The sequence below is a fragment of the Alosa pseudoharengus genome, unplaced genomic scaffold, assembly GCF_046254945.1.
Source record: "Alosa pseudoharengus isolate Yale_2024_CS ecotype anadromous, Long Island Sound unplaced genomic scaffold, YU_APseudo_1.1 YU_APseudo_1.1_scf_3, whole genome shotgun sequence".
Taxonomy (NCBI): Eukaryota; Metazoa; Chordata; class Actinopteri; order Clupeiformes; family Clupeidae; genus Alosa; species Alosa pseudoharengus.
The window spans coordinates 43,861,676-43,874,616 of record NW_027468718.1 but is presented as its reverse complement, the minus strand read 5'-3'; the positions used below and the strand labels follow the sequence as shown (position 1 = coordinate 43,874,616).

At 39.2% G+C, this 12,941-nt stretch overlaps 1 protein-coding gene across 1 annotated transcript in view; it reads left to right on the top strand.

Moving 5' to 3' along the window:
• Positions 1-6,506: 6,506 nt before the first annotated feature.
• The window catches only part of arhgap15 (Rho GTPase activating protein 15), a 45,361-nt gene continuing 38,926 nt past the window's right edge, over positions 6,507-12,941 (top strand). Inside the window, exons 1-2 of the mRNA XM_076264405.1 lie at positions 6,507-6,642; positions 8,049-8,205. Coding sequence (XP_076120520.1) covers positions 6,629-6,642; positions 8,049-8,205 — 171 coding nt within the window. The 5' untranslated portion in view covers positions 6,507-6,628. The remainder of the gene's footprint in view (positions 6,643-8,048; positions 8,206-12,941) is intronic.

The following is a 12,941-nucleotide window of genomic DNA, read 5'->3' as shown; positions in this document are numbered from 1 at the left end:
TGTTTTAAAAATCTGATACCGAATCCGATACCGCAGTCCTTACAATGATCACAGAAGTCAGAATTCAGAATTAATTTGCCACTCACCCTGGAACACCCTGCCTCTGTACATCAAGCAGGCAAATACTGTAAGCATCTTTAAAAAAGACCTGAAAGCGTATATGAGAGCTTTTAGTAACTCACTTTTATCTTGTACCCTAGCCTGACGAGCCAGACCTACATCAAGATGTACGGTCTTGTACCCTAGCCTGACGAGCCAGACCCACATCAAGATGTAGGGTCTGGGAACTTACCATAGGCACTGCTCAATCCGAGGGGCGGGATAAACGGTTATCTTTCAAATTTCCTCTGCACACAATAGGGTAGCGCTACAACTCATGTTTACCAAGCTCAATTTTGAGTTGTAAGCTTGCTAATTAGCATAATTAGCATAATTCACATACTTTTTGGTTTTGCCATCAGATATCATAGGAATTGCAAAAAAAGGGCATTAATATACTCTTTATGTATCAGATATGTTGTAGGACAGGACAGGAATTACCCCAATGACCCTCAAGTAGCAAATTAAAATAAGCTAAAATTAAAATATAAATTGAAATAATAGCTAAAATTCAGTATGACGTTTAGAAGCAAAATAGATTCCTTGATAATAAATTGATAGAATAGTAGGTGACTGCTCATTTTTCTGTAGAAAGTACTTTTTCACTAACTATTATGAACAGTTGTCAGTCTTTACAGAGGATTTACACTGTATTTTTTTGTACTGTAAAGGCGACTGTGCTTGCCTAGTTAAAACATCTCACTGGTGCTCTTTCCTATCAAATTCCAGCCATGCAAAAAATGGAAGAGTGTGCATATTTGAGGGTTGCTGAAGAGTGCTATGGAGATTGCATTATTTGCAAAAAAATAGACAAGATATCCTTTAGTGCAACAAAAAGAAACATTCTCCAGTGCATCGTTACTGCATATGATGCTGAAAGGGAAGTGGACCTAGAACAAATCCTCAGCTATGAACTGATTATTGTCCCTGTACTGTAGCTATTGCAGATAGCGATGGTTATTTGTGAAGTGAAAATAAGTCTATCCTCACTCAAGTGCTGTCTAGCAATGTGGAATGTCCAGTAGTGATCACTGCAAAAACTGCTCATTCAACACTGGTAATAGATGCTCAAGATCTAGTTATGTCTTTAGGACACCCATCTGACTGCAGCACATTTAAGAAGTAGGCAGGAAAGTTTGTAAGAAACTTTTGTATTGTTATTTGGTATTTGTTATGTGGTAGCAAATGATGTTGACTATCAGAAAGAAATAGACCTAATGTAGGAATGCACACAGATATTGCAACAGATACGCTCAGGCCAATCCAAACTTTTCTCATCTGTTGTTCCTCGTTGGTGGAACACACTGCCAGTTTCTTCAAGGGCAGGGTCATCCCTCTCCATTTTCAAGACCCAGCTCTTTAGAGAACATCTCCTTTCATAGCACCACTTACAACAAGTCTTGCTGATCCTAGCACTTACCACCTGTCTTGAACTGACACTCAACTGTTTAAAAACAGCACTCACTGATGCACTTATTCCTACTGTACTCTACCGTTTTTAAATTGTCCCAAAATTGTTGAGAGAATTGCTTTAAAACTTAACTGTTACCATGTTGTTAGTCGCTTTGGTTAAAAATGCGTCAGCCAAATGTAATGTAATGTAATGTAATAATGGTGTACTGTAGGCCTATCTGATTAAGACCCAAAGAGTGGTTGAAACATACTTATTAAATAACACTGGGAGCAAAGAAGACTATCTTCACTTTTTTGTGTCCCATAAACACAGGAAGGCCTAGGGTATCCTACATCAGATGGCCTAAAGATTAGGCTCTTCTGCATAGCATTAAGTGATTGGCATGCAGTAATTTGAACACTGATCTTGATCTAGCCTACTTTGGCTATTTAAAGGTAATTTATTGCCAAAATATCACACAATATAAATGAGCTATAACAAACAATAAATGACTTAATCACACACAAACTACTATTTTACTGACTACAAAAATAATAATTATGTAGGAAGTTTTAAACCCAGAATTGACCAAAAGTGCACCAAATTCAACACAAATGACTCAATACACTTGGAGGAGGCCTGCGTCCTTCCTTTTCCAGATATTTTAGGATTTGGATATCATTTCAGTATTGAGTATCAAGATATTTATGGCAAGTATTGTATCGAAGTCATAATTTTAGTATCGTGACAACACTATGACAGAGCCACTCTGTTTTCTAGATGTCGAGGATCGGAGGCTCTACCACCAACAAGTGATGCTCAATGGCATATTAGAAGAGCACATTATCAAGCTCTAGTATGGAGGCAAGCACACATATACCAAATCCAGTGTTACTAGAAGTAAAATGTTTTTTACTTGTCGGTTGTTGCTGACGGTAGATGCAGTTCTGCATTAGGCTTATTCCCGCAATCTAAGTTCATATGTACTGTAGGATATATTCTGAGTTGAAGGTTATCTGTGCAATTTGTTATTGTGATGAAATGCATTAAACACTACAAGTGACTCACTATGTTAGCCATAAAAATATGGTTGTGTTTTGATTAGAATTTCTAAGTTTATTACATGTTAACTGTAATCATGTTCCCATTAAATATGTTAATAAACTATAGTATGGCTTCTTTAATGCTCAAACATGTATTTAGAGAACACTTTTATTTGGTTTTAGTGATTACTTTTGAAATAAAATAAAATAAAAAATAAAATAATCGCTATTTTATGTTAAAATGCTGATTATGCGGCTTAGAACTCATAATTGAGCTCCCCCCTTCTCCCCCCTCCACCCTCAGCCACATAACGGGCCCTATCATGACATTCTAAAGTGCATCGTCACTCGTCAAAAGTCTATTCAAATTTAGTAGGATGTCCAGTTCACATTGGGAGGGGTTTCGTTCTCAAAAGTGGAGCGCATGGCGTAACAAGGTGTTCCTAGGTCTTTTAATCAGTCATATGGGTGTGTTTGGGGCGTAACATCATTTTAAACCAATGAGAATGACATCTGTCATTCCCTTTAACGGCGCAACGCGCGATATGTCAAATAAATGCATCGGTATTTTGGCATTCAACAGCGCATTTGAAGGAGGCTGCTTGCGAGACCGTATGGAATAGTCATTCTTAAACCATGCTTTACTAAAACCTAGCATAGCCTTCACGCATTTGCACTCGTCTATTATTTGAACTCATTGGCAAAGTGAAACTAACTTCACCAAGGAGTCAGTCAACGACAAGACAGTTATATGCAGTTACTTTCACTATTGACTGACAATGGGTTACCATCGAAAACATAGGCTGGAAAAAGCAACACTTACCCTAATGTTGCTCAAATGACTGAATAAAACAACATTTATCCTGCAGAGGAGTTGCTTATATCTCGTGACAGTGCATCTTCAGCTGTGCTCCATACGTGTCTCTCGCCTCTCCCCTAATCACTTTTAACCGTCATTACCAATTTGCAAATGATGGTGAATAACTACTCATCATGAGATGTACAGTATTTCGTAATATCTTTATTCTAATTATGTTTACCATTGTAATCATGCAATTTGTAATGCTTTGCATGGACGTGCGCTGGTGTGCGTTCATGAATGATAGAAGGATGGTGCGTGCACCTGCCAATATGACTGTTGACATGCGCTCTTAAAATAGCATATGAACAACTCGCCATTGACTTCTGACCAGGTTTAGGTGGTGTATGATAGCGATTTTTAGACAATGCGCCAGGTCCCTCCCTAGGTTGTTAATTGCCACACCCCTGGGCGCAATGCTTAAAAAATAAAGGTGCAAAATAACGAATTCAACTTCGCGCCGGTGAATAACGAACTTTACGCCATGCGCTGGTGACCCAAAATACAGCCCAACATCCTGGACTTTTGGACCCACAATGGCTGCCTTGCACTACTCCACTTGCACTACTCCACTTGTACACTTGCACACTTAGACTTGTTGTTGTTGTCCTGTGTCCTGAAAACACTTCTGAACACACTTCTGCTGCTCTTACATAACTTGCACCACTATGCCACTTGCATACTTAGGTCAAACAGAACTACCTCAGCCATTTATTGGCCTGACTTTTGCACTATTATATTGACTGTCTACTGTATGCACAATTGCACAATTTCAACCCATTTATTGCTGCTCTTATTTCTTCACTGTATGTGCCTTCTTATTTACTTTTTATATTGTTTAATTGAATGTTATGTTTTTGTCTGTGGACCTAATTGGTAAAATGTCTTGTCTCCACCGTGGGATAGTGGGAAACGTAATTTCGATCTCTTTGTATGTCTTGACATGTGAAGAAATTGACAATAAAGCAGACTTTGACTTTGGTAAACAACATATTCAGAATCAGCACCCTCAAATTAGGTAAGAAGGATGGTTTACCAACTTTTCCTCAAATTTGCCGTCAGAAGTTCTCTTTTGTGAAGCTGCTCTCCCTCTATATCATTATTATTATTATTATTATTATTATTATTATTATTATACTTACAGCCTCTCAAACACAATCACTTATCGATGGGTGTCAGATAAGTCTTTTAGGGTTCAGGGCTTAGGCCTTAGGGGGGAGAATCAGATTTAGCCACTCTCTTTCATATTGCAGCTGTGAGAGGTTCCATTGTGCGCTATACCTAAGGGGTGTTCTGCCTACAGGAAGGCTATTCTGTGGGGGTGGCTGGCCTGGTAACATTGTAGGTTCAAAGTCACACAGGGTTATTTGTAACATGAAAGTTGGGCTACATTGTTGTTGTTAAAGGCACAGTCAACAATTGTACACGATTTCAAACTCAGAACATTTTTTGTCACATTCAGCAATCGTCTCCTCTAGCTGCCCATTTCGTGAGTACACTGTGAAAAATCTGTTCTCTGTAGGCAGCCCAGGCCTGTCCCCCAAAACAAAATGAAATCCTGTGTGGAGTTTCTCTGGGAATATTGAGGGGAGGAGTGAGCTACCTCCCTGGTGTGTTTTGTTTGGTCCTTGGTTAAAACATAGTGCATGTTGTTTTGGGGGAAAAAATGTCTGCTAATACTTTTAAATATAAACAAATGTGACTTCCTGCTCAATCGCTGACTGCACCTTTAACTGAGGGCATTGACTGTGTTTGTGTTTAAACACATAAAAACCTTAACAAGCATCAGATTGGATTTATTGAATATCCGTTAATAAATCTCCGACTTTTTCCATAAACTAATCTAGTCAGATGCAAAAGTCTACACAAGTGGCACAGACTGATGCTTTTTATAGATAGATATAGATATAGATGACAGAGAAGTCCTGATCTGACATAGGCCAAGACCAAATATTTTCTAGATATGTTTGTGTATCTACTATTTTGGCTATAGACTTATTACTCAGAATAGACATTTGACAATGGAGGCCTTCGCTGTTAAAAAGGTATATTTCCACCAGAACTATTATACTATCAGCGACTGTGCCATTGTCCATTTTTGCCATGACAGGATCATACTTCTAGCAGTCATCTACAACAAATATATGAGGATAACCAGCACATCTCCTGGTTCTAAAGTGAGGAACCTCAACCTGACATGGTATGGTATCCACAACTCTAGAGCAGGACCACAGTCAGTGCTAACTGGTAATGTCATGCTGCTCATTGTTATTTTGAAAGTGTTGATAACTGTATGCTCTGAACTTAAAGATAGCCTATTAATTCAACTGATATTGAGATCCTTAGGGCTTAGCCTAAAACGTTATGATTTTCTTGTGTGATCGTTAGCTCTTTGCTATTGAAAAACAAGCAAGGTCAGATCTGACAGTTGAATCTGGCACTCGTAAGCATGTAGGCACTTTAGAGTGTCTAACCACACACCTCAAAGCCACAATGGTTCAAGTTCTCAAGACAAAAATATCTGAGCTCAGTGAAATTTCAGCTTGCCATTTATGGCCTGAGGGTGATATCAGTGAGAGTAGATCTCAACGCGTCAGTTTTCATGACTGCAGCAATTGGCTGGTGCTGTTTCATGGACAATGACGTTTACTTTCAGAATTGACTAAGACAAAATATAATTAATTTTGTCTATGGCTGCCACGATCAAAATCACTTGTTTACTTTCATAGTTGCGAAAGAGGTGCTCGCCAAATGATTACAGGGCGTGCAATGGTGACTAAACAAGCTGAAAAGGAGAAGTAGGAGAAGTAGGCAAAAACACACACTGCTAGCAGGAGTTCTAACTTCCAGCATCAACTATTTCAGTTTTTTTTCATTATCAGATTGACAGCTTTTGTGTGTGTGTGTGTGTGTGTGTGTGTGTGTGTGTGTGTGTGTGATATTGCAATGCCCCCTCGTCAAAATGGCAGAGATGCTGAAGCACGCTGCATATTGTGGGCTCATAGGCCTGGCTATTTTTGAGTGTAGGCAGACTTTGACAGGAAGCTGCAAGGTTGCAGACGTGAAACCCCAGCGATCGTGTAGACAGTTGTACAACAGCCCAAGACATGGGACGTTGAGTTAAGCAACCCACGTCATGCAGTCAAACTTCCGCACAGTGGAAGACACAGTCAGTCTCTTACTCTCTTTCCCTCTTTGTCAATTTATTGATCTGTTGCACAGTCTTCTGGGTACATGGCAGGAACCAGGTAGGGGAGCTTTGACTATGTTTTGGTGAAGTAAAAGTTTTTAATACTGTCGAGTTTCTCAAGCCACTTTGGGTGGCTGACATCTTGATGCTTAGAATAAAAATTATCAAAGGATTTTTATCATGATTCCGTCCCCTCTACTTCACCATAGTTTGTAAATATTGTTGTGTAAGATACTATGACAGAAAAAAATGCAATAGTATATGCATTCTTTAAGTTAATAAGGCCTAGGCAAAGTTGATATAGTTCTATTTTACTATATTTAAAATATTTTGTCTGGAAGCTGAAGTATTTTTTACAAATTTAAGGCCATACAGTAGAAAAACTCATGGGCTGTGTGTGTGGGTGTGTGCATGTGTGTGTGTGTGTGTGTGTGTGTGTGTGGTAGTGTGGGGTGAATTGTTGTAGAGTGAAATCTGTACTTTAAAAAAAATATAGAGGTTAAGAATACATATAGTATAATACCATCCTCATAACTCCTCAAACAGAGACGCATAACAATTCACTCTCTGCTTTACTACAAGTTGGATCAAAATTTAAATGAATCTCAGGCCAGTAGCAAAACATTTACCAGCAACAGATTCTTGCAGTTGAGAATTTTGAGATGAGGGGATGTGAGGTTATTTGCATGACTTGAGCTGAAGGTCTGTTTCCGCACTCTCTTCTGTGCTTCACAAGATTTCCTGTTACTGCAGTTGATTTCAAATCAGCTTTGCAAATGGCCAAAGTGCCAAGTTAAGCTGAGAATAGTCTACTGAACTCTCTTTTTGACTCGCTAAACTTCACAAATTTTCAAGATCACAGATGGTTTTCAAGGATTGCCACATCCACAAGTTTATTAAGGTTAGGCAAGGTTGAGGTGGAGATGCCTTGGTACCAATAGGAATACATATAATGTCAACTCAGTTAAGTTCACAGCATCTTCTGTGTCTACATTTAGATATTTAATTTATAACAACAACAAGCAGAGAGAGGGCGAGAGACTGAAAATATATAGAATGTGGCTGCAAGAATGCTGTTTTAGACAGACCAAGAACAGAGTCATGTGTTGCAAGACATCTGTGATGCAACAAGACTACAGGAAACTTCTGCTAAATTACAAATTCCTTTTATTTTTCCACTCACCATAGCATCGAACACTACATGGTATAAGTTCTGATGTTTTGAGATAGATCATAAAAGAAGGGCTCCTCATCTTTTAACATAGGCTATATGATCTCATGAGCTGCTGTCATGTTTAATTGTTTTTAAGCCATATTGATTTGGACATTTAGATGTTATGAAACTTTGATGTGCCACTGTAAATGTTACTCTCAATTTGTTTGTAGACGGTTATTATATTTCCATGGTAATCGTTTAGAATGTATCCTCATGTTAGAACATGTCCTCATATCCTTTTCCTGTAGAATTACTAATATGCAGACTGCGGCCAAACAGCCAGGTCTGGTTCTGCCCCCACATGGAACTGTGCCAATGAGAATCAAAACAACCAATAGTAGTGGCGAAAGACTGAGCCAGACCAAGTCGATGGTCATCACAGAACCTGAAGCACCTGGAAAACCAGTGAGTTTGCAAGATCCCATCCCCACTATATACAGTGATGGCCAAAAGTGTTGGCACCCATGCTAAAGTTGACTGAAAAGAGGAATATAAAATCATCTTTTGGAAATTGATCTTAATGCCTTAAGTGAAAAATTAGGAAATATCTAACCTTTAAGGTCATTGAGCTCAATGCAAATCAAACCAGCTAATAGGCTAACTGAAATAACACCCATGCCAATCTCTAGTATGGTGAAGGGTATGTGATGATGTGGGGCTATTTTAATTCCAAAGGCCAAGGTAACTTTATCAGGATGCACAGTATTCTGGATCCATGAAATAACTGGCCTTTAAAAATAAAAATCTGCCTGTCTCTATGGGAATTTAACATAGGGGTGTCAATACTTATGACCCCTGTATTTTAAGGAAGAACATTTATTTATTTATGATACATTATTCATTCACCAAGAAAATTGGTGTCCTTAAAGGTTAGATATTTCCTCATTTTTCACTTAAGGCATTAAGATCAATTTCCAAAAGATGATTTTATATTCCTCTTTTCAGTCAACTTTAGCATGGGTGCCAACACTTTTGGCCATCACTGTACACTGATCTCTGCTCTGTTGTTTGATAATGGTAATATTCCTCTTGAAAAATGGCAATAATTAAAGTATAATTCAGCTTGTGCTTAAGCACACTGTTACAATAGAAATTCATACTGAGGGCTGCATATCTTTTGGAAATAACTCTGGAATTTCCCCAGACATTTTGGGTGAGCAGCTTTTAGGAAATTACAGTAATTAATGAGGATTACTTTCTCTACAACCTGCTGCAATACATTAGGTGATTAACTCCCTATGTGCATCACATGTGAGTGGTGGTATAATGATATTTCAGTGAAATCTGCTAAGCTGGTAACTCCTCTGTGTCAAATAATATAGATAGAAGTGTGACTGTGAATGCAACACATTTGCATTGCAACATGTATTAAATATGCATGGAATAGAACAACAGTGCCCTTATCTGCGTTGCATGAAGTGTGAAAAGTCATTGTTCTTCTGCAGCTGTGTAAAAGAAGCTTTTATATTCTCGTAAATATGAGCAGGAGTTTGCTTCAGTCTTGTCGGTGAGTGAGATGGAACACCAATTAATACATTATGTGAATTAAATAATACTTGTGTCGAGTGAGGGCTCGTCATGTCTGGGAAAAATAAATAAATAAGAAAGCCTGTGTAGGGATGGGCATCGTTAAGAAATTATCGATATCGATGCCATTGTCGAACCTGCTTATCGATGCGATTCCTTATCGATTCCCATATCGATTCCTGTACTATTTGCTGAACACTTATAGGATGGCTTTGGGAGTTGTTGGCTTTGAATGTCTAATTTAAAGTGGTTTTAGAAAATTAATACCAAGGCTGCAATATCAATACAGAACAGTGTTTCCCCTAGAATTTTTTCCAGCAGCGGTGCTGTTGATCGTAGGATCAGAAGATTTTGAACAAATGACTCCTTAAATGATGACTTCTGGTGGATTTTGTCGAAAGAAATTGACAGATTGAGTTACAAATTATGACAAAAAATAAAGCTTAATCACAGGCCACTGTACAAGCTATTACTATTTAGAATGTACAGTGCTGTGCACAAGTTAAGACAATTATAACATTTATTTATTTACGATACATGATACATTCACAAAAAATTGATGTCCTTAAAGGCTTGATTTTTCCTCTTTTTTTTTAATTAAGCCATTAAGATCAATTTCCAAAAGATTATTTGTATTCCATCTTTTAGTCAATTTTAGCATGGTGTCTTAACTTTTGCACAGCACTGTATAAACTATATAGACTTCTCTTTCATGTCATTACAATGTATTGGGGCGGTGCAGGTCAAATTGAGTGCCTGTCACTTTAAGGCCGTGACGGCCAGAGAGGCTTGCTTGATTCCCACCAGTGTTGCGCGGGTCACAAGCGGCACGCGGTCGCCCGATATTTTAATCAACCCGACCGCGAATATTAATTAGGACAAAATTATACCCGACCCGCGATCCGACCCGCTTATTTACAAAATGTGTGATTTTGGTTATAGCCTGCATGCAGTGTGGCAGCCATTTCTGTAAAACAAACTAATTTATTTGCGAAACTTTATGCAGTAGAACTACACGCAGTAGGCATGCAGGACATAATGTTTGCGCAGGAGAGAGAATGAGAATAAGAGCGCAAGCACGCACGCAACCACCAAGGATTAGAACACTAAGATAAGATTTGAAGGCCATGGACATACATCTTTCTTTCGAAAACAGAAATGGTGAGGAAAGAGAGATACATTGCTGGTCAAAACGCACAAAGCTTTACTAAAGCACATCCACTGTTTAAAGTCACAAACACAACGAACTAAGGTAACTTTTATGCATGCGCGAACCTATACATATCGGTAGATATGGCTGTGTAGTCTGTGCCATAACATGTATTCCTGCAGGCTGCCCGTTTTGGCTGTCATACTTTTAAATGGCTTCGCAAGAAGTAGGCCTACATAGACCATAACTTGTAGCCTACTACTGTCATTTTCTTTAAGAACTTTCCCCAATATTTCCCATCGCCTATATCGCTTTTCCTGAAGGGGTGTCTTTATTATTTTAAGTCTCGTCTTCAGCTTCTTTGCTGTTGACTTTACTGTATTGATGCTTATTGATGCTAGCCTTATCGTGATATTTTGCGACCGCTTAATTTCGGGCAGACCGCGCAACACTGATTCTCACGGTTTTAAGCTAACTTAGTAGCGTTGTTGTGCATGGTGCATAAGGATATATGGATGAAATGAATTGTGTTTTCCATGTCATTTGGTAAAATATATGCTCAAAAGCCTAACAACTCGAAGCAAATATATCTTGGATTATAGCAGATAAGTGTTTTGTATCATTTCTATGATTTTGGTGAGCTCTACAGGAAATTACAAACTATCTCCACAGATGTAAATGGTTGCATATACTATTACCGAAATTCAATTAAACCCACCAATAGGCTAGACCTTAGTTTCACAGCCTAGGTATGTTAGCAACACAGGGCTTGAAAGCATTGACTATATAACAAAAAAAAACGAAACAATGCGTGGAATTTATCTGGGAATAGGCTACTGAAGGTAGGGGCGAGCTACCTCGCTGGCGTGTTTAATTTGGTTCCTTGGTTAACATAGGCCTAATGTAGGCTACGTTTTTTTGCACAAAATTGCGTCTGCTAATAAAGTTAAAACATAAACACAAACAAACGTGATCTCCTGTGGAATCCCTGACTGCGCCTTCAACATTAGCCTACTATTATTTGTTGACATCGAACCTGAACAAACGGCAGCTGTTCCCTAAGTTCACTTGCGTGCGTTTTTTAAATTAGGCAATTTTTTGCAGCAGCGAGTGGCGCTGCTGACTAGCCTACATTGTAGGGGAAACACTGCAGAAGTTGAATGCTTTAAAATCGGAACGTTTGGAACCGGTTCCAAACCGGAAACTGGAACCGATTCCCAAGTCTAAGCCTGTGACTGGAAGGTCAGCTACACTATTACTGTGCTTGGCTTTCATGACTGGTAAAAGAAATGGTAAAAATTATGCTTTAAAAAAAAAAAAAGTGTCAGTGAGGTTCTTCCCTCTGCACAAACCCAGTTTCTACGTATACATATTTGAGTGCCAAGCCTTCAGACATTGCATAGCAATTTAGGGTCATTGAACTGAATTCACCATCATACCCCTCCTCTCAAACCTACATAGGCAAGCTGAAGTGCTAGATTTGGGAGCTGCGGATACTGCCAAAGGTTAGGGTGCCAGGTCACAGTCAGACATTGGCTCATAAGCTGCATGTGTGAGATACATGTTTCCCTGACCAGAGAAATCCATGTGGACAAATGTCTGTGTGTTTGGAGCCAGATTCTCACGCCACTCTCTCGGAGGCTTCCCGTTGGTATAATCACAAACAGATGCTCTGCTAAACAGGCCTCTTCCATACTGATGCTAGAAGTCAGAAATGGTGAACTCAAAATCCAACCTACACATTTCTGTAATTAAAGCCATTTTGGTTTTCTTTTTTTTTTGGTTTCTTATTGGAGGCCAAGCAGCGAAGCTGCGAAGGCACCCATTGAGTTACTAGCTTTTCCTATTATTATTATTATACATCCGCCATTGGAGTCTATGGCAGCCCATAGAACGCCTGGCTAAAAAGTGCTTTTTTGGCAGAAAGTTTCGGGACACTCCACTGACCATTCACACCCATTTACGGACCTCTAAACCCAGCCATCTAGCGCCACCAACAGGTCAAAATCTGGCCGAAAATTGAACCGCTGGGTCTAAAGTTATGAAATTTGGCACACTGATTCAGCACTGTCCCATGATCACTCTCACCAATTTCCAGAACTCTATGCCCAACACTCTAGCGCCACCAATGGGTCGAACCTGGATTGCATTCACGCATGTGACCATTGAACGGTGCGTCCGATTTTCACATATCAGGCACCGTTGGACTCCCTGGACCGACCTAAGTTCAATGACCCCTATTACGTAACTTTCTGCCATATTGGACCTCCGCCATATTGGATTTAGTCCAAACTCTACGAAAAGTTTCAGCGGTCAGAAATTTCATCCGATTTTCATGGAATTTGGCGGAGATTATCTTCTCCCCGAGCCGCACAAACGATACTTGTCAGATTTTTCAATTTAATTTTTGTTTGCCCGTGACAGCCAATCAAATATGGTGATAAAGCCGCCAAACAGGAAGTGG